At 42.4% G+C, this 23,015-nt stretch overlaps 1 protein-coding gene across 1 annotated transcript in view; it reads right to left on the bottom strand.

Moving 5' to 3' along the window:
* The window catches only part of HTR2A (5-hydroxytryptamine receptor 2A), a 56,228-nt gene that overhangs the window by 15,662 nt on the left and 17,551 nt on the right, over window positions 1-23,015 (bottom strand). Inside the window, exon 3 of the mRNA XM_030200497.1 lies at window positions 5,588-5,788. Within this exon, the coding sequence (XP_030056357.1) occupies window positions 5,588-5,788 (201 nt within the window). The remainder of the gene's footprint in view (window positions 1-5,587; window positions 5,789-23,015) is intronic.

Genomic DNA, 23,015 nt, shown 5'->3' with positions numbered 1-23,015 from the left:
TTTGCCCGTGTGGTTTAGCCTATATAGGCAAAACCAAGAGACAATTCAATAACAGAATAATTGAGCATAAAAGTGCCATAAAAAGGAATGCACTCAAGAAACCACTGGTGGAACACTCAAAGACTTTAGGACATTGTTTTGAAGATTTACGGTTTTGCGTTGTATTTGTTTACAAGAAGAATTGGAGAGGTGGACCAGTTGACACTTTCCTCCTAAGAAAGGAGCAACAATTTATTTTTGAGTTACAAACACTACATCCTAAAGGTCTGAACATGGAGACAGATCTATCAGTCTTTCTTTGAATAAATTATTCTTTTTATTCATTTTTTATTTTGTCATCCCATTATTTTCAATTTTTATCAATCATGGGTACATATATATATATGCTTTTTAAGATTTGTTTTTTGTCACGTATGAATATTTTTTGATATTTGTGGTCATTCTTTGCCAATAGCATACAGTCCTTTGGCTTTTTATTTCATTTTCCTTTTTTTGAACTTTGACCCGGAAATCAAGGATAAAAAAACATCACATGACACTCCTCAAAGTTTTTCCAGGTTTGACAGCAGTGCATCTGCTTGCGTTGTGTTAAGAGTCACAGTGAGTATAGCCTCTGTTTCAAGGCACTTTATAAGATATTTATATTTATAAGGTCCTTCGGATAGTGTCTCCGTTATACTAGTGCTATTTTCCTCTCTGACAACAATTGCATGCAGCATTTAGTGGTGGTTCTTTCTCCCCTCCCCCTTCACTTTTGACTTGGATTTTCAGGCACCGCTCATCTCGGTTTCATTTTATTGCACTCTATGTTTGGGTTTTTTTTTTTAAATTCCCCTTCCTGCACACTTAGAGGGGCATAATTGAACGAAAACGCCTATCTCCATGGGCGTTTATCTCCGAGAACGGGTCCGTGAAGGGGTGGACCGAACCGTATTTTGGGAAAAAATAGACGCCCATGTTTTATTCAACAATGTGTGAGCTGGGCGTTTTTGTTTTTCAGCGATAATGGAAAATGAAAGCGCCCAGCTCAAAAACGAATAAATCCAAGACATTTATTCGTGGAAGGGGCCAGGATTCGTAGTGCACTGGTCCCCCTCACATGCCAGGACATCAACCGGGCACCCTAGGGGGCACTTTTACAAAACCAAAAAAACAGGTAAAAGAGCTCCCAGGTGCATAGCACCCTTCCCTTGTGTGTTGAGCCCCCCCAAATCCCCCTCAAAACCCACTGCCCACAAGTCTACACCATTACTATAGCCCTAAGGGGTGAAGGGGGGCACCTACATGTGGGTACAGTGGGTTTGGGGGGGTTGGACGACTAATAAGCATTAAGCAGCACAATTGTAACAGGTAGGGGGGATGGGCCTGGGTCCACCTGCCTGAAGTCCACTGCACCCCCTAACAACTCCTCCAGTGACCTGCATACTGCTGCCAGGGAGCTGGGTATGACATTTGAGGGTGAAAATAAAAAGTTGTGAAACATCATTTTTTTGTGGTGGGAGGGGGTTAGTGACCACTGGGGGAGTCAGAGGAGGTCATCCCCGATTCCCTCCAGTGGTCATCTGGTCATTTAGGGCACTTTTTGGGGCCTTATTCGTGAAAAAACAGGGTCCAGGAAAAGTGTCCTAAATTCTAGCTAAAAACGCATACTTTTTTCCCATTATCAGTGAAATGCGCCCATCTTTGTTCGGCAGATAACCACGCCCCAGTTCCGCCTTCGCCACACCTCTGACACGCCCCCATCAACTTTGTCCGCATCCGTGACGGAGTGCAGTTGAAAACGTCCAAAAATCGGCTTTCGATTATACCGCTTTATTCGTTTTTGTGAGATAAACGTCCATCTCCCGATTTAGGTCGGAACTTGGGCGTTTTTCTCGTTCGATTATAAGCAGGATATTCTCTTACTGTGAACGAGTAACAGTAATACTTTAGAGCGTTTATGGTGTTTTTTTGAATGATTTTAAACAGATATCACCAAGTATAACCCTTTATTGTTAGACACCTCTGGCACATAGTTTTAGAGGCTTTTTTCTGACAATATGCAGCGAGCATACACACACCATAGCACTATTTTTTCTGACACAGCAATATATAGTATAACCATGACATCATTCCATTAGATGTTTCTCACATACATTCAGTATATTGTGCATCTCCACATCCTGTTAGTCTGGACAGTAGTGATTTTATATACATTATTCATTTTCATTTTTAATTTTCATTCCTTATTTTTTGGACAGTCATTTTAGGCATCTGCTGTATGCGCTGGTTTTTTCCAATCTATTATACACCACAAGTGAGTAACCTTTTATTGCATAATCTTATTCATATTGCTATTTATTTTTTATTTTCTTATTTTTTAATGTTTCATTATTATGATCTTTTATCATTGCTGGTTTGATATATTTATATTTAGTGTTTGATTACATTCATATTTTTAGGTTTTCCGTTTTTAGAGTTGCTCCTTTCAGAAGGTTTCAAATTAGGTATGTGTCCACCACTCCATTTTTATTATTTAATATGTTACACAGTATTTTCACATATTTATATATGTTCAAGGTCTAATGCTGTATATCAGTGCCCTTGCTTTGCTGTTTTTATGTATATGTTCTTATATAGATATTTATTATATATATGTTGTGAATCGTATACATGCTTGTATATATATACAATTTTTAAATACATATAATGCGTTTTTTGTGATGGGATGATTTATTTATTTATTTATTTGTATTAAGTGGTCCTTTCTATGTACACCACATACTTATTTATTCATGTTTAGATTTTATATACATGTATGTATAACATTTTATAACTTATACATTATCTATTTGTTCATGAATATATGAGAAACTATGGTGGTATGTTGTTTTTATATGTTAAGTATGTTGTTTTTATATTTTAAATTTGATGTTTTATTTATTATAATTCAATCTGTTTGTTTATTGTAGCCCCTGACGCAGCCCTTGGTGGGCGAAACACGGCCTGTGTCGGGCAATTTGTTTACATGCGGTATCTTCAATAAAATCTTTCTGATGTTATATTGATCTACTGGCTTCTTTTTCCATACTTATGTGCATAACTTACAGAATTCTGGCACTTAGATGCACACATGCCAATTCTATTGCAGGCATAAGCGTTCATTTTCTAAATTATAGGCACTTATATTCATGGTTATGCTAGTATATGCTAGGAACACAGCTATGGAATGCACTACCCAAAATATTAAAATCAACTCAGAACCATCTAAATTTCAGGAAATTACTGAAGACCACCCTGTTCAAGAAGGCCTACCTTCCTGACTCAACCTAATTTACCTCTTCTTTGTTACTATTACACTGTTTAATTGTATTTTACTGAACTGTAGTTTGTCCTACGGTCTTGTGTAAGCCACATTGAGCCTACCACTAGTGGGAAAATGTGGGATATAAATGTGTTAAAAATAAATAAATAAACAAATAAATTCTATAAAGACAAGGAGGGGCCTATGTTCCTTTATTGCTATTGAAATTTGACATGTCCAGTGCTTTTGATATGGTAGATCATATTATTTTACTAAGACTACTGGGTAATATGGGAATTTGTGGGGAGGTATACGAATGGTTTGAGGGATTCTTAAGAAATAGATCTTACCAGGTAAAAATGAATGATGTTATATCAACTCCATGGAATTCAGAGTGCAGGGTGCCACAGGGATCCCCTATCCCCCTTTGTATTGTTCAATGTCATACTAGCACCATTAGGAAAGAAATGAAATCATATCGGCTTTAATCCTTTCATCTATGCAGATGACATTACCATATATGTCCCTTTCATTAATGACATTTCAGAGATATCAAACACATTTCGGATAGATCTAGATCTGATGCAGTGGTTCCCAAACCTGGTCCTGGAGGAAACCCATCGGTTAGAATTTTGAGATATCCACAATGAATATTCATGACAGAGATTTGCATATACTGCCTCCACTTCATGCAAATCTCTCTCATGAATATTCATTGTGGATATCCCAAAAACCTGACCGGCTGGGATGCCTCCAGGATCAGGTTTGGGAACCACTGATCTAATGGAAAGTGGGCTATGACCTTCAAACTCAAATTAAATAGAGAAAATACTAAATTCCTGGTACTATCAAGCTCTTACTCAATCACTTCTTATCCTAATTTCACAATTAACCAAACTGACTATCCTATAGATATAAAATTAAAAATTCTAGGAATTGTTTTTTACCAACATCTTTCCTTTGAAGACCAAGCTCAAGCAGTAATTGCTAAGATGTTCAAGACAATATGGAGATTAAAAAGAGTTAGAGCTTACTTTAACAATAACTCATTCAGATTACTAGTTCAAACACTGACACTTTCACAATTAGACTATTGTAATGCAATATATGTAGGAAGCAAAGAATCTATAGTTAAATTGCTTCAGACAGCACAAAATACAGCAGCACAATTAATTTATGGGGCACTAAAATTGAATAAGGTCACTCCTTTGCTTACTGCTTTACATTGGCTTCCAATCAGAGGTCGAATTATGTTTAAAACATGCACATTAATATTCAAAATTTGTTTGGCATGGCACCAGACTATATGTCAAGCCTAATTGTCCTGTCAGCTAGAAATGCAAAGCCAACATCAAGAGAATATTTGCTATTACATCTACCTAGTTGTAAAAATGTAACATACAAATCTGTTTTTGTAGCTGGATTTGGTTATCTAGGATCCAAATTGTGGAATCTCATTTCAAAAGAAATCAGAAGCATAAACTCCTATTTTCTATTCTGAAAAGCTTTAAAAATTTATCTGTTTAAAAAATATTTCTCAATGTAGCTATTAATGTAGAAGTTTCTTATCAGTATATGTATACTGGTATATCCACAATTTATTGTAAGCCACATTGAACCGATATTTGCTTTTTGGATAATATGGGAAATAAGAATAAATACATACATTTATAGAACAGGTCTCTATCAGGTGCTCTCTGGGTGTTTTTTTAATAGGCACCCAGATATAGAATCCCCCTCCCCCCATATGTGTACCATTAATCTGCAGCATTTGGGGTGGATAAGGCATGCCAAGAAAAATGTGAATTAATATTTCTTCATTGCGTGAAACACATTGCAAGACCATGACTGTAGTGATTATAGAAATGAGTCACACACAGAGAAATAGGCTGTTAGGTGGACACCTTCACCTAAGCACAGCCACAGTGTTTACAAGCCAAACAAAGCAAGATAACAGAAAATGAATGACAGTAGGAAAGAGCTTTTCCAGCACTAATCATCTTTACAATTCTGTTTTCCTCTTGTTGGCTATAGGTTTGTAGAGAATAATGAAAAATGGCAAGGCTTGCTCTGTCCATTTAGCAGCTTGATGCTCCATACAATTTTGTAGCGCTGCTTGCCATTGCTATTTTTGATTTTTATTCAGATTTATATTAGCTAATTTCTACCTTACCACATCTTGTTGTTGAGCCAAACCAATTCTGTACACAGTGGTAATTCTGACTATAAGGCACATTTCAAAATCCCTGAAAGGAATAAATTGGACATTATAATTATAATGTAGCTGAAGTATCATATACTTACCAACAGATATGGTCCAAACAGCAACTATTTTGGTGAAAGCTTTAGTTCTGGAGTTGAAGCGGCTATGATGAATAGGGTTTCGGATTGCTATGTAGCGATCCAGAGAGATGGCACATAGATGCATAATGGACGCGGTTGAGAACAATACATCCAAATAGATCCAGACAGGACAGAGTTTCCTATGCAAAGGCCATTCATAATCTGGAACAGAGAAATTTGTAATAATGACAAGTTGTATTTAGACAGTGCCTTTTATCCAACCACGATCTGATAGTATTTTATCTTTTTTGATAGGTTAGAAATTTGCATTCAGTCATATATGGTGTGGAAAGTGTGGTTACAAGTTTTAATGCTAGACCTGCAGGATGCCTTCTAATATGGAGAAGAGGATAGGAACAATGGGGACAATTTTCAAAACCAGCAGACAGTCTGCCTCTTAAACTCTGGCCATGGTGTATAACAAAATTAATTTATTTGTTTAGCATTGAATACACATATTTACTGCTGACTGCTGTCCATTATCACCAGTATTCAGTCACTATAAGGCCTCATTTTGTAAGCAAAAATGTCAAAGTTCCCATTTTATGAAGCTGGGATATACATATCTCAAGCCCAAGCGCATGCAAATGGCGAGGGGGTGTGGACTGGATGTGTTGTGGACAGGCAAGGGTGTGGCAGCTAAATACCTGTTTATTCCCCATTTCAGAAGAGGACTAAATGTCAATGTCCTATAAGATCAGTGTTGGGAGTTACACCTGCTACCTAGCGCTTATGATTTTGGGAAACAGCTGCTATTGGGCAGTCCTCCACTGGAAGGATTGGGGGAGGGTGTCCCCTTAATCCCCCAGTGGTTTTTGTCCCCCCCCCCCCCCCCCCCCCATCCCAAGCCAGACTGGCAAGAGGAACTGGTCTTTGTGACAGCATCAGGAATTATCTTTCTAAACTTGCAAAAATAGACAGGGCCGGCTTAGCAGACCAGTTTGGTGGGGTCCCCTGCCCTGCCCCACCTAGCAACACCCCACCTAACCTTGCCCCCACCTAGTCCCGCCCCTTGTTGACAAGTTATGTTTTAAAAATATTATATTTCAAATAAAGACAAATCAAGCAAAACGTGTACAGAAAAACTAATTCAAATATGCACGAAACTACCATAGGAAACCTTTAAAAAGCAAAACCATGTGCATGAAAGGACTGGATAAATGAATTAAAACAAATCCCCTTAATATGTAATACTTGGTAGCAATAATGAAACAGTGATTGAATATTCACATAGCAAGCAGCTTGAGCCAACAGATTTATTTTCCACTGAACATAATTAACTTTGTATGAACTTGGCTTCTAATAGTGTACTGAACTGGACAATGTTGGCACATTTAAACTGACTCTGGACAGTTCTGCATGAACGAAATCCTTCTCTCATTAATCACTACCTTCTCTGTGAAATGGTAGTAATAAAAAAAGGTAAATGCATTTTTATAGTATACCACTGCATTCCACAAAGCAAAAGGAGCAAGTTCCCACATGCCATCTTTTTTTCTTTTGATGTAGACACAGGAATAAAAAAAAAAGATTTTAAATGCCCCCAGGTTTCAACCAAATTCATGTTTAATGTGGGATAAAATGCCATAAGTAAGTAAATAAATTGATAGAAACTCTGAATGTTGAGCACCTGATTCTCATAACATGTCTGTTTAGTGGCCCTTTACCAGGAGAAAAAAAATCTCTGCACGAATATAACACGGGATAGGGTGTCCCTATAACCAGCACCTCCAAATGACAGATTGATTATGATTAATAACAAATTACTACTCTACCTATAAAAAGTTATTCTGTTGTTATACTTCCTCTCAGGCTTATTTTCAAAAGAGAAGGGCGCCCATCTTTCGGCACAAATCGGGAGATGGGTGTCCTTCTCCCAGGGTCGCCCAAATCGGCATAATCGAAAGCCGATTTTGGGCATCCTCAACTACTTTCCATCGCGGGGACGACCAAAGTTCACAGGGGCATGTTGGAAGCGTAGCGAAGGCGGGACTGGGGCATGCCTAACACACGGGCGTACTCAGCCGATAATGGAAAAAAGAAGGGTGTCCCTGATGAACACTTGGGCGACTTTACTTGGTCCATTTTTTCTTACGACCAAGCCTCAAAAAGGTGCCTGAACTGACCAGATGACCACCGGAGGGAATCGGGGATGACCTCCCCCTACTCCCCCAGTGGTCACTAAGCCCCTCCCACCCTAACAAAAATTTTGTAAAATAATTTTTCCAGCCTCTATGCCAGCCTCAAATATCATACCCAGCTCCATGACAGCAGTATGCAGGTTCCTGGAGCGGTTTTAGTGGGTACTGCAGTGCACTTCAGGCAGGTGGACCCAGGCTCATCCCCCCTACCTGTTATACTTGTGGTAGTAAATGTGAGCCCTCCAAAACCCACCAGAAACCCACTGTACCCACATCTAAGGGATATCCTAAGGGATATGGTAGTGGTGTACAGTTGTGGAGAGTGGGTTTTTGGGGGGGCTCAGCACCCAAGGTAAGGGAGCTATGCACCTGGGAGCTTTTTCTGAAGTCCACTGCAGTGCCCCCTAGGGTGCCCGGTTGTTGTCCTGGCATGTCAGGGGGACCAGTGCATTACGAATGCTGGCTCCTCCCACAACCAAATGGCTTGGATTTGGTCATTTCTGAGATGGGCGTCCTCGGTTTCCATTATCGCTGAAAATCGGGGACGACCATCTCTAAGGTCGACCTAAATGTTGAGATTTGGGCATCCCCGACCATATTATCGAAACGAAAGATGGACGCCCATCTTGTTTCGATAATACAGGTTTCCCCACCCCTTTGCGGGGATGTCCTGTGAGGACGTCCTCAGGAAAACTTGGGTGCCCCGTTCGATTATGCCCCTCTCTGTGTATAATCTGTATGCACAAGTCAGCATGTTTGAAAATCTAAGTGAGATTAAATAAAAATTCCACCTTCAATAAAGACAACGTGGATCCAGCAGCTCATAGGTTTGCTTGCTTGTTTTTGAGTGCAATGCATCTGGCTACGTGGTTTGTTTGTTTGGTTTTTTTTTACAGTATCCTCCATACCTCTTCCCTGCTCCACCGGTCCCCTGGTCCCCCGAGCTGCAGGGTGCTCTCCTCCCGGCACATACCTGAAGCCACCTTGGTGGTCTAGTGGATTCCTTGGGGTAGGAAAGATCCTCAGTCTTTCCTGCCCGCTGTCACTAATCCTCTTGCTGCCGCATCGTCTTTTTAAAATGGCTGCGGAGACTTCCAACGGCGGCCTCGCAAGACTTCAGCGGAAGTCTCGTGAGGCCACTGCTGAAAGTCTCGGCAGCCATTTTTAAGGGAAGACTCCAGTGGAAAATCAATATTATCAATAAAGTTTTTCTCACATCCCATTTTGAATTTACTACCAAACACTATAAGCTTTGTTTTATCCTTATTCATTTCAAGTCTAAAGGTAGTTGCCCATCCTTCTATTATATTAATCACCTTAGATGCAATAGAGATTACATTCGACAGGTGGCCTTCAAAAGGATTGAAAACTGTTATATCAGCTGAATAAATTAAAATTCTAAAACTTAGGGATCCAAGATGGCTGCATGTACCTGAAGTGCTTCTGGCTCCTTGAAGTTCTGCTGTTAGTCTTGCTTTATGCCTAAATTAAGAGGCAAAGCTGTCATTCAAGCCTCCCAGTGATGTGAACCCCCTATTGTTGGTCCAATGGACTATCTTCTGAGAAGCGCTGGGGAGGCAGGGAGGTCGAGAAGTAGCCTGCTTGAGAAGCTGATCATGAAAGAGGATTTGGTGGCATCTCTTGGGCTGGAGACATCGTTATTTATCTAGATTGTAAGCTCTTTGAGCAGGGACTGTCTTTTTTGTGTATGGTGTACAGCACAGCGTATGCCTTGTAGCGCTTTAGAAATGATAAATAGTAGTAGTAGTAGTAGTAGTAGTAGTAGTAGTAGTAGTAGTATGCCTTGACTGAAGGGCCCCTCCCCCACAGCTATGAGGAGCCAGTTCTCCTCTTCTGGAGTTGGCAGTGTCTTTACCAAGGAGTGAGCGGGTCACTGAATCGAGTGAGGCTCAAGTACAACTATTGGAGACTGTGGGAGGCACTGTCGATGGTATCTCTCGAGACAGTGGTACAGTGGTGAGTTCTATCTCAGGGGACCAAGGTGTTGCCAAGGAGATTCTGAAAGGAGCTACTACTCAAATTGTGTCAGTGATGCCTATTTCTGAGTTTTTACAGAAGAAGCCTGCTGAGGTAACCCTTGAATCCCTGCGGCTTTTGATTTCCGACTTGGGTAAGACTTGTTTCCACAGATGCATGCTCTGACACAGAAATTATCTCAGGTAGGAGTAAGAAAACTCTGAAAACTGAAGCGGAGATGAAGGAGTTGTCTTCTCGAGAAGAACAAATTAGTCTGCTGTTCAAAATTTACAAACTTCCATGGTGAAGGACTTATCAAACTTGAGAAATAAATGTGAAGCTTTGGAAAATTATACAAGGAGCAATAATTTCTGCTTTTTATTTATTTATTTAATTAATTTTAAAAATTTACATACCATCTATGACTAGGTAGTTTCCATAAAAAATATTCATAACCATTACAACAACTCGAGTATCTACTGTTATGCTCAGGAAAATGGTGAAGCGTTATATGAAGGAAATTTTTGGTATTTCAGAGGACAAATTTCCACTTTTTACACAAGTTTATTATCACCCTGAGAAAGCTGTGGAACAGTTGTAAGCTCCTTTAAATGTTTCAGCTGTATTAGAAACTTCAGATTCAGAGAATGCTAGAGTGGCAACTTTGGTAGCCTCTGTGGCACTTTCACCTGATAAACAATGGTTGCTGTGAATGTACTTTAAAAATAGAGAGAAAACTTTTATGGGTTTCAAGATTCAAATATTTCCGGATGCATCAAGAGCTATCCAACGTTGGCGTAGGCAGGTTTTGTTATTGAAACCAGGTGTTCTTCAGATTGGAGGTTCCTTTTTCTTAAGATGTCCTTGTAAATGCATCATTAGATATAAATCTACTAATTATGTTTTCTTAGATCCAACGCATCTTTCAGCTTTTTTGGCAACTAAACAAGTGTAAGAAGACTGATGTAGCTCTTCATTTGAGTAGTGCTGTGCCAAACACCTTGTGTACATATTTTCCTAATTTGTTTCTTTATTTTTCCTATCTTTTTTAGTCTTGGATCTTCTCATGGTGGACAAGTGATTTTCTTTGAGTTTTTTTTTAATCAGGTCTTCATAGATTGCTTTATGTTTCAATTTATTTATTATCACTTTGCTTTACAAGTGTTTATTGCTTGGATATATATTAAAATTTCAATAAATGTAAAATAAAAAAAAAATTCTAAAACCCAACCCAGATGGATTTTTACCCAAAGGTGCCATGATTAAACTAAAAAGAATGGGGAACAAAGGAGAAAACTGAGGGACTCCACAGTTTGGAATCCATTCAGAGGAGTAAGTTCCATTCATCCTTACTTTATAACTTATGTTAGTCAGAAAACCTTTAAACCACTGAAGAACCAAAATAAATGACAGTACCATATGATCCACTAGATCAAATGCCCAAGAACGATCATATTGCATCAAGAAACCTTCTTACCCATACTCTTCTTGCTCAAGCTCAGATGACAGTGTAGCCAAAACCTCTCCTGAACCCTGACCGAGATTCATGTAAAATATCATAACAAGATAAACAATTTGTCAATTGCTGAGCTACAAGTCTCTCCAGTATGGAAGCCACCGGTCTATAGTTTGAAATAGAGAGTTGCATAGGGACAGAAATCTAACCCGTCCCCGCCGGAATCTAACCCATCCCCGTCTGTCCCTGTGGGGGAATCTAACCCGTCCCTGCCTGTCGCTGCAGGGATCTAGCCCATCCCCACTGCAAGTAATCTCCATCCCAGCTCCTGACCTGCCCAGCCTTTGCTGTGCTGCAGTCACCTTGACCCCCCGCCCCAAGAAAGCCAGATTCTATAAGTAGTAAGAATACTAGTAAAAGTAGCATAAATCATTTTCTGCCACAACAACAGATGTACAGATCAGCACAGGACTCAAAGCAGTCCAAATTCCAAAACAAGTCAGAAACAACACAGTTTATATCTAACTGTTCAACCACCCTTAGGATTCACCTTTGTGTTTAAAAAGCAAAACCATGTGCATGTGTCACATCCGTCGCTCCCTCCGGCTGCTCCTCCGCGGGAAGCAGGAGCTGGCATCCACCATGACGAAGGCCGGCTTTCTTGAGGCCACGGAGGGGAGTCGGGGCTCGCCGTGGTGATGGCCGCCCAGTCCGGGGCCGAGGCCGGAGGCCGGCGATCGCAGCTGCCGGACTCTCAATCGCCGGCTACGGGGGCTGTGTTTGCGCCAGTAAGGGAAATAGCGCCGAGGCACGATGGCCGGCGTCTTCTTCATTTTCGGGCGCGGGAACCCAAAGCTCCGCCTCAGAGGAGTTAGACTGGAAGGCCAGCACGATAGATCTGCCTGGGAGGTCGGTCAGAGCCAATCAGAAGGGTTCTGTCGATAACCAAGTTCTGATTGGCCGGCTATGTCTACAGGGGTGGGCGGCTGACTGCCGAACAGTATTTAAGGAATGAGCCTGAGATAGGATGTTGCTTCAGGTTCTGTTACCCGAGGCCAGTCTCCGTGGTTCCTGTGTTCTGTTGGTTTCCTGGTGTTGCTGATTTTGGACTTTTGGACTGTTTCCTGGTTTACTCTGCTAGCTGCCTGCCTTGACCTTTTGCCTGACTCTGACTACTCTGTTAGCCGCCTGCCTTGACCTCTTGCTTGACTCTGATTACACTGTTAGCTGCCTGCCCTGATCTGTTGCCTGATTGTGGACGTCTCTATTCCACCTGCCCGCTTCTCTCCTGGTTCCAGTCCCGGTCAGTCCGTCAACCCTGCGGTTCCTGAAGTCCCGTTGATTGCCTGCAGCTGGGGGCTCAACCCTTGGTGAACGGTGGTCGCCGTGGGTGAAGACTTGGGGTTGCACGGCTGTCCTTTGAGGTCCTTCGGGGCCTTACGGGACCTAAGGGCTCACCTTCCTTGTGGACAAGACAGCATGTAAGGAGTGGATAAATGAATTAAAACAAAGTTTAAAGCAAATGCCCTTAATATGTAATAATTGGTAGCAATAATGAAACAGTGATGGAATATTCACATGTTAAGCAGCCTGAGGTAACAGAATATAATTAACTTTGTATGAACTTGGCAGCTAATAGTGTGCTGAACTGGACAATGTTGGCACATTTAGACTGATGCTGGACAAAACTTCTGCATGAAGGAAGCCTTTCACAAAAACCTGAGGGAACAGTACAGTATAGGGGGTGAAGAGCTTCTGTGTAAGAAAGAAGAGCAAGACTTGAAGGTGATCATGTCTGATGACCTTAAGGTGGCCAAACAGGTAGAAAATGTGACACTTAAAGCCAGAAGGATGCTCGGGTACATAAGGAGAAGGATGACCAGCAGGAAAAAAGAGGTGATAGTGCCCTTGTACAAGTCTCTGGTGAGGACCCATTTAGAATACTGTGTGCAATTCTGGAGACCGTACTTACAGAAAGATATAAACAGAGTCGGTCCAGAGGGCAGCTACAAAATTGGTCAGTGGTCTCGGTCATAAAACATATAGGGACAGGCTCGTGAACCTCAACATGTATTATCTAGAAGAGAAGTGGGAGAGAGAGGATATGATAGAGATGTTTAAATACCTCAGTGGCATTAATGTACAGGAAGTGAGCCTTTTTCAAATGAAGGAAACCTCTGGAATGAGAGGGCATAAGATGAAGTTAAGAGGAAATAGGTTTAGGACAAATCTGAGGAAATACTCTTTCACGGAGAGGGTGGTGGATGTGTGGAATGGCCTCCTGGTGGAGGTCATGGAGACGAAAACTGTGTTGGAGTTTAAGAAGGCATGGGATAGACACGTGGGATCTCTTAGGAAAAGGAGAAGTTAGTAGAGTTAGTAGAATTGGAAAAGGTACAGCGAAGGGCGACGAAAATGATAGTGGGGATGGGACGACTTTCCTATGAAGAGAGGCTGAGAAGGCTAGGGCTTTTCAGCTTGGAGAAGAGACGGCTGAGGGGAGATATGATAGAAGTGTATAAAATAATGAGTGGAATGGATCGCGTGGATGTGAAGCGACTGTTCACGCTATCCAAAAATACTAGGACTAGAGGGCATGAGTTGAAGCTACAGTGTGGTAAATTTAAAACGAATCAGAGAAAATTTTTCTTCACCCAACGTGTAATTAGACTCTGGAATTCGTTGCCGGAGAACGTGGTACGGGCGGTTAGCTTGACGGAGTTTAAAAAGGGGTTAGATAGATTCCTAAAGGACAAGTCCATAGACTGCTATTAAATGGACTTGGAAAAATTCCGCATTTTTAGGTATAACTTGTCTGGAATGTTTTTACGTTTGGGGAGCGTGCCAGGTGCCCTTGACCTGGATTGGCCACTGTCGGTGATAGGATGCTGGGCTAGATGGACCTTTGGTCTTTCCCAGTATGGCACTACTTATGTACTTATGTACTTATGTACTTATGTAGTGGTTACTGAGGATGGGCAGACTGGATGGGTCCTACAGCCCTTATGTGCCGTCATGTTTCTATGTTTCTATTCAATACCTCTCTGTGAAAAAGTATTAATAAAAAAAGGCAAGTTCATTTTTATAATATCCCACTTCTATCTACAAAACAAAAGGAATAAGTTCCCACATGCCATCTTTTTTTTATGTAGGCACAGGAAAAAAAAAGATTTTAAATGCTCCCAGGTTTCAATATGTGGGTTATAAATGTCATAAATAAGTAAACAGATAGATAGAAACTCTGAATGTTGAGCACCTGATTCTCATAACATGATGTCTGTTTTAGTGGCCCTTTACCAGGAGAAAAAGATCTCTTCACGAATATAACATATGCTAGAGTATCTCTATAACCAGCCCCTTCAAATGACACACAGATTACGATTTATAACAAATTACTACTCTACCTATGAAAAGCTATTCCGTTATTATATTTCCTTTGTGTACATCTGTATGCTGCACAAGCCGGCATGTTTGAAAGTATAAGTGAGATTAAATTAAAATGCCACCAACAATAAAGAATGACGTGGATGCAGCTCATAGGTTTGCTTGCATTGTTTTGAGAGTATGGCGATGACGGCTGCATGAGGAAGTGGAAGCAGAGATTCACCTAAATGAAGTTTTCAACTTTTTATCATCCCAGCTCCATCCATCCACCTCCCCTCTGGCGTGGGTGCCCTCCTGGCACATACCTCAAGGCACCCTGGTGGTCTAGTGGCTTCTTCGGGGCAGGAAAGATCTCTACTCTTCCCTGCCCACTGCAGCTGATCCTCTCGCTGTCTCCACTTTTTCAAAGTGGCTTCCGAGACTTCCGGTGGTGGCCTCGCAAGACTTCTGTGGAAGTCTCATGAGGCCACTGCTGGAAGTCTCAGCAGCCATTTTAAAAAAACGGAGACGAGAGGATCAGTGCCACGGCAGCTTTATACATACCAACAGCCTCACGCCATTTGGGTATTCAAACACCCCTTGCACCACAATCTCTCAAACCTTCTACACGTTCTTTTCAATTCCAAAAATTTCTCATTATACCATATAGATTTGTTCTTTCCAGAACCTCTTTTCATCTGAACTGGTGCTATATCATCCAGAACTTCACCGCAAACTTTATCCCACTGAGTCATAAAATTTACATCTGTCGGGGACGGGATCCAAGATGGCGCCGAGTTGAGACGCTACCCCAGACGTGCTCCGAGACTTGCCCACACGGAACCAAGCGAGGAGTCCGAATCCCCCTATTTTGATATGGGGAAGCGGCGGGGAAAAGTGAGGGAGGCTCCTGTAACCCCCACCGGTACCCACCTCTCGAGGCAGACGACGCTGGAAAGCTTCGGAGTTTCGCTGGGTCCCCGGGCGACATCATCTCCCACTATCGGCCTAGCTTCCAACTATTCGGCCATCAGTGAAGACGGGGCATCCTTGAGCCCTGACGCCCATGCGGCACCACCACAACCAGGAAGTATGCGAGCGGCTTGTGATTCGCAGGGCCCGACGCCTGCAAAGGAGAGGACCCTCGGAGAAAGGAGCCCAGCCGATTTCGCAGGGGGCGAAGAAGTCTTGGTAGGACAAACTGTAAAATCTTTTTCTATAGTAATGAGAGACGCTTTACAACAGATTTCTAAAGCCCTCCCTCCTGAGTTTAATATCAATATGGTGAAACCTGCCGTAGTTACTATTGAGTCACCATGGGACCTAACTTTTTCAATGCATTCTTCGCTTCAATCAGTTTTGTTAAAAAACGCTGGCGAAATAAAAACATTGTCAGAAGCTCTGTTGACTCAGGATCAAATCAATGCGTGTCAAATGTGTGAAATAAAAATGCTTGAAGAAAAAATTCAGAAACTGGAGAACTTGAACAAAGCCACAATTAAGGATAGTAATTTTATTAAAAAGAAGATGGAATATCTTGAAAACCAGCAGAGAAGACTTAATTTGAGACTTGTCAATTTCCCCAGATCTCCAGTTATCTCGGCTATTGATATGGTTAAAAAATATCTACGGGAAGTCTTGGGGATGCCTGGGGAATCTTTACCACCCATAACAAGGGTAATTTACCTTCAGACTTTAATACCATCTAAAACTGGAGGTGACCAAGTTGTTGTGGATGGAGGAATGAACCTGACATCTTTTCTTGAATCTTCCCTGGAAGTGGTTACACAGAGGACAACTGCACTAGTGACATTTGCTCTTGAGATAGACAGGGAGATGGTATTGAAGTTGTTTTTTAAACATTTAGATTCAATGTTTTTTGGTTCCAAAGTTAGGATATTTCCGGATCTTGCTAGAGATACTCAATATAGACGTAAGGCATTTCTGGCATTACGCCAAAGAACTTTAAATCTGGGGGCAACGTTTACTTTAAAATTTCCTTGTATATGTCGTTTTATTTACCTTCAGAATAGTTACCAGTTTATGGACCCAAAACAACTCGAAGATTTTTTGTTAGCTAAAGAGGCTGAGAATGTTAATGTTAAAGTCTAGAATCTCATATGGGCACTGAAAGATAGTTTGAGAATGTTAACCCGGAATGTGTAACGCTCTGGAAAAAATATATTTAATTACCTTAATTTGTTACCTTATCTAGGATCTAGTTAAGTATTTCCAACTTTGAGGTCGATGTAATAATGATTATTTCTTTTACTGAGACATTTATTTTTGTCTCATGTATAGACTGTTTTGTTTAAAAATTGAATTAGTTTCTTTTTTATGCTTCTGTCGTACCCTATGATGCCAACTTATCTAAGATTATATTCCAAAATAGTTGTCCTTCAATCTTACCCCTTGAAAGATGATTCCTACTAATACCTGACTTAAATTGATTAACAACCTCTCTACTTTTAAGAACAAATTCTAATCTAAAATGGTCAGATAGCTGGTGTCCATATAGGACCTTCAATTTCAAAATTACCTTTAGACTGTAACCTATATGCCAATAGATTGATCTGATGACCTTTTCTCATGAACTGGACCTCCTTCCACCCAAATTGAGTTATCTTCTAGCGCCTTGGACTCTGAGTCCTCTAGATTATCTAAATGAACATTAATATCACCCAATAACAATATATTTTCGGCGATCAAATTAACCCCAGAAATAAAATCCATCAAATTATCTTGACTCCTAAGGTAGTAAATAGTACACAAGGTTAAAAAAACAATACAGTCTTACAGTTCCAGAGGCAAATGGCAGAAAACATTGTTCTAGCAGAGAAGGAAATAACGGCACATCAATGTACACGCAATGGTCCACCTGTCAAATCACATCTGCGCCAGTAGCTTCAATCCTCTGACAGTAGACACACAGAGCTCCTGTACATAGTGATCATATATCCACATCATTTGCCCACCACCCACAGAATGGAGAAATTCTCAAAAGGCCAACAAAATTTAGGCACCCGGATGATGCGCACTTAGGGGCAAATTCTATATATTGCAGTGGTGTAGCTACGTGGGGCCATGGGGGCCTGGGCCCCTGTAGATTTGGCCCTGGACCCCCCTGCCGATGACCCCCCCTCCTGCAGGACGTCAGACTCAGAAACAGAATGAAGCCTTGCGCCGGAAGAAGATGACCTCGGCTGGCGGGGGTTGGGGTCCCCCGCCAGCAAAGGTAGGCGACGGCGGGTTGGCGATGGGAGGGAGGTCGAGAGGGTCGTCGGCAGGGGGGAGGGTCAAAGTTGTTGTTGGTGGTGGTGGCGGCGGCGGCGGCAGGGGGGGGGTCGGTGCCGCCGGGTGGGGGGGATAAAATGTGCCCCCTCACCTCGGGATCTGAACCCCCTCCCGCCGAAGTCTGGTTATGCCCCTGATATATTGCACCTGAAAAATTGGAACTGATTAAAGACATGCTTAGCGTGATTCTATAAAGAGTGTTCACACCTTAACTGAACAACAAGCTATTCAGTAATGATAACTGGGAGATAACAATCAATTATCAACATTAATTGGCAATAATTAGGATTTAAGCACCTATCCAATTCTAGTGCACATCAAAATTTCGGGTCATGGTTAGGTGCATTCCTGGGACATTCCCGGATTTTATGCACGTTGATACAGAATCATGCCTAAGTGCGCCTAACTTAGGCGCCAGTATTTAGGCCTGTTTATATCAGGCCCTACAGTTAGGCACACCCTAGTGCTAAGTGCGAATCTATAAAGGGAGCATACTCATTATAGAATCATGGTAAGTGTGGCACATTGTCGGTGCTGAGTTTTAGGCGCTACTTATAGAACTTACTCCTAACTGTGAATTCTATAAAGGCAGCTGTGCATGCAACTGCCGTTATAGAATACTAAAGTCTGCATTTACGTTCTTAGCCTTAGGCAGTTAGGTGTGTAAATGAGAGTATTTTATAACCCGTGTATGTAACCTCACCCATGCTCCTCCCAGGTCCACACCCCCCTAGAAGTTGTATGTTCTGGAATTTGAGTGCACAAATTAGTGACTAAGAGCAGTTTTGCGCATAACTGCTAATTGGTGCCAATAATTTATTATTTATTTATTGACACAACTTTTGGTGAACAAGTTGCCATTCAAGATGGCGCACATTACAATGAAATAATAGAAGTACATATATAAAACAGTGCAATACTGTGAGCAAGCTAGGCCCGGGGCCCGGATAAAGTGACATCATACAGCAGGTTAGAGTGAGCAAAATTAACATTTATTAAAGGTGTTGGGAAAGGAGGTCTTGTTGACTTCACAGGGGAAGGAGAAATCCAATGCAAAACTAGCCTTTGAACAGAAGAATGTCCTCCGTGGCCTTATCCTGCAGCACCACTGCATGCACTTTGGCTCTGGCCTGGCTTCCCAGAGTTATCAGTACAGTTCTTAACATTTCACCAGCCAGCCTGCCTCAGGCTGGATCCAACATGTAAAGGTACAAGGTCCAAGTTAAACTCGCTCTACCTGGCTATTGTGTTTCCAGCTCACGAGTATGTGGTGAAGGTGTTTGCAGTAGTCTTCGCTCCTTCCCTCTGGGCCCTCTTAACCCTACTCTGGTCCTGCCTTTTATAGTTCTTGGTTTTGGCTCCACCCCTCCCATCTTACTTCCTCCCTGGGTGGGGATAAAGGTTTTAAGGTGGCTCACAGTGAGGCAGCCATGGGCATAATATATATAAGAAATCATATTAAGGGTTAATTCTGTTTAAAGGTGCTCAAATACTATTTTAAATTCTCAGTTTTGCAAGTACAGTGAAGGAATGCCAGATGGTTCAGGTTAATTACTCAATGTCTAGCTTGCCGAGCAAAAGGTTAGAAAGGTCAGAGACAGGAATTTCTTTCACCCTTGTGAATGATGAATGCTAGCTCAACATCTGTATACTGTTAGGCATACTGTAGTTTAAAGCTGAAATAATTTCAGAAGTTCTTGATATGTAGATTTTGTTATAAGGAGATAGCTTAGATATAGATATAGACCATTATAAGTATGTAGAATATGTCTTATAAGGATGCTTACTTTAGAATATGCTGTATTCTGTGTAAATTAATAATTCTGTGTAGAATGTCTGTTAAATTCTGTATTACTCTTTGTCTGCTGTTTAAGAGGTCAAGCAAGGACTGCAGTGAAGAGGCCAACATGTGTTTTAAGTTATCTGCAGTTCTGGCTGGTTCAATGTATAAGCTGATAGGTGAAAGAGGTCAGGACTAGTCAGCTCTCTTCTCCTTGATTAATTATAGGTAAAATGTAGAAATGGTCTTGAAAGTAATAACCTGATATGTATGCTATTAAGTAAGATTGGCCCTTGACCCCTTTAATGAATACCAGAGTTTAGTTAGCAGTTAGTACTAGGAATATGAGAAATCAATCATAATAACATGTAAGAGACTGGAGCCCAAATGTCTGGTGTAAGGGGCCCCAGGTCACAGGTCAGTTTAGGATGTCTGGAACCTATGTAACTGATATTTGTATAGAGCTGATTGGTTGAGGCAAGGTAATCAATCTATTCCTTAACCAATTGGAGAGTAAGGGGGCTAGGCTAGGCTAGATAGAACTGTATTTAAGTGGGAGAAGAAGCAGTTTACGTCAGAAGGAGCTCAGAAGAAAGAGAAGGACAGAAGGAACAGACAGAAGAAGGAGAAGACAGCATAAGAAGAGAAGCAGCTGAGAGAAAGACACAGAGAGCTGAGAGAGAGACAAAGAGAGCTGAGAAAGAGAAGAAAAGAGCTAGAACTGATGTCCTACTGTGTTTGCTGGCAAATAAAGAAGATTTCTCTCTCATTCTGGTGTGTGCTGTCTGACTCCTGAAGTATCATAAATTCATGCATCAATTCCTGCAACAATTCTTGGTGGCAGCGGTGGGATCCTGAATCCTGCATTAATCCCAGCACCCAACTGACTGAAGAACATTCGCCGGGTATGTATTCTGTATTCTGTATTATAATTCTAGCTAGAAAGTTGTAAACCAGCCCCTCAAAAATTGGGGGAAGGAGAGCCTGATCAACTCTCAGCGAAGGCCCTAGTACCTTCTAGTCTAGTGGAGATTAGAAGCGAAAACGCTTGAGCTTATCTGTATCTGAGAAATTTGAAATTGTTGGGTGGGATTTTCTGTATGGAATGTGTGATGCGTGAATGATTAACTGAGTGCGGACTTCTTATAGCTGCGTTTCCAATTAACGCGAGTTCAATTGGCCAGCGACGGAAGGAAGCGATTGCTGTCTGTCTACCTAGTGTCTCGAGAGTGCGGACCCCTTACTGCACTTTCAAAAATTCCCCCTCCCCCTTTGTGTGTTGTAACTGTAAGCATTATGGGTGGGACATCATCTAGACAAATTGCTACCCCCCTAGATTGTATGCTTAAGAATTTTAAAAAAGGATTTTTAATTAATGACTATGGACAGACTTTAAGCTCAAGTACTTTAAGAACCTTGTGTGAAGTTGAGTGGCCATCTATGGGAGTGGGGTGGCCCCCTAGTGGCAGCTTAGATATTGAAGTAATCCGGAAGGTCTACAGCATAGTTGTAGGAGAACCAGAATATTCTGAACAACTCCCTTATATAGATTCCTGGGATAGCCTTGTGACTGACCCTCCCTCTTGGTTGAAAACTTATATGGGATCCCCAGTAAAATTCATGTTAGGCCATGTTCAAAGAAAGATTAGAAAATCTAAATTGGAAGAGGGAAAGAGCCCCAGGAAGCCTACCACCCAATCGGTGGCTTCCGCCCCTACCCTGTCTGAGAAACCCATACTCTCTGATGACCCCTCAGACCTTGAGCCACCACCTTATGGCCCATTGTTGGGGTTCCGTGCCGCCCCTAGAGATCCACGCCGCCCAGCCCAAGCTTCTCCAGTACAGGCTTCTCCGGATAGTTCCTCCCCCACTGTGCGAACCCCACCACATCCTAGGTTGGACTTTTCAGCCAGTCTCTACCCTCCTCTGCCACATCCTTCCCTGTTAACCTCCAAAGACCCGCTTTGGGCTCCACCCCCTGACTCCTCAACTCCTGACAGCCCAGCTTCTCCCTCTAATACCCCTCCCCACTCATCAGGGGCCCGGCATCCCTTTCAATGGACTGACTCACCTGTGACCACCTCTCAGTCTATGAGTACCCCTCCCCATCCCTCAGGGTTTCAACCTACCTCCCCTGAATGGGTTAGACCCGCTGCAATCACTTTTGAGCATGATAGGAGGGTAGCTCCTAGCTCTACCTCAGATTCCATTCCCACCTCCTCGAGAGTTCTGCCACTCCGTCAGGTAACTACCACTCGACCGGATCCTAATAATCAGGGTCAGGTTATACAGGCACAGGCCTATCAGTATGTACCCTTCACAACCACCGATCTCCTGAATTGGAAGACGCATTACCCCTCTTATACTGAAAAGCCTCAGGCAGTGGTGGACCTAGTGGCTAGCATTATGGCCACCCATAACCCAACCTGGACTGATTGTCAACAACTTCTCCTGACTCTCTTCACAACTGAGGAGAGGCGGAAGATTTTGCAAAATGCTGAGGCCATCACGCGAGCGCGTGCCCCCGAGGGGACACAGAACCTAGAGGAATGGGTTAGAGCTCGGTTTCCTCGCGCAGCTCCAGTTTGGGATCCAAATAATGGGCAGCACTATGAACTGTTGTCTGGCTATTGCCGGGACTTGCTGGAAGGTATGAGGAAAGGCATAAAGAGGCCCATTAATCTGGCAAAGGTTTCTGAAATTCTCCAAGGGGCAACTGAATCCCCTGGGGCCTTTTTAGAGCGACTAATTGAAGCCTACAGAACATACACCCCATTTGATCCTGAAGCACTAGAAAACCAGAGAATGGTGAATAGTGCATTGGTGGCCCAGAGTATGCCAGATATCCGGAAGAAGTTGCAGCGTCAGGAGGGATTCGCAGGGATGAATACCACCCAGCTAATTGAGATCGCAACCAAGGTTTTCATTAATAGAGATCAGGAGGTGCGTCGAGAGGCTGACCGGAAGATGCAGAAGAAGGCCGACCTTTTAGCGGCAGCCATTACTAATTCCACCCTTAATCGAGGTCGACCTCTAGCTAATGGGAAGCCAAAGTGGGACCCCGGACCACCAGCCAGGCCCCGAGATTCCTTCAATCAATCCCGGCCAAGGGGGGAGAATCCCAGACCAAGATTGGAGAGGGACCAGTGTGCCTACTGTAAGGAAAGAGGGCACTGGAAAGATGAATGCCCCCAGAGGCGCCAGGGACTGAGAAGGGGACCAGGAGATCGAGGAAGCCGAGGCCGAGTTCGAGAGGGAAGATATGAGCCTCCTGAATCTGACATCATCGGGATAGCCGAGATGGCAGAATGGGACGAATAGGACAGACCGGGTTCCTACAAACTGGGCTCCCAGGAACCTATGGTCAAGTTAACTATA

Source organism: Microcaecilia unicolor, chromosome 4 (genome assembly GCF_901765095.1).
Source record: "Microcaecilia unicolor chromosome 4, aMicUni1.1, whole genome shotgun sequence".
Lineage (NCBI taxonomy): Eukaryota > Metazoa > Chordata > Amphibia > Gymnophiona > Siphonopidae > Microcaecilia > Microcaecilia unicolor.
The sequence above is the reverse complement of the archived record's forward strand: the minus strand, read 5'-3'. Positions and strand labels throughout refer to the sequence as shown.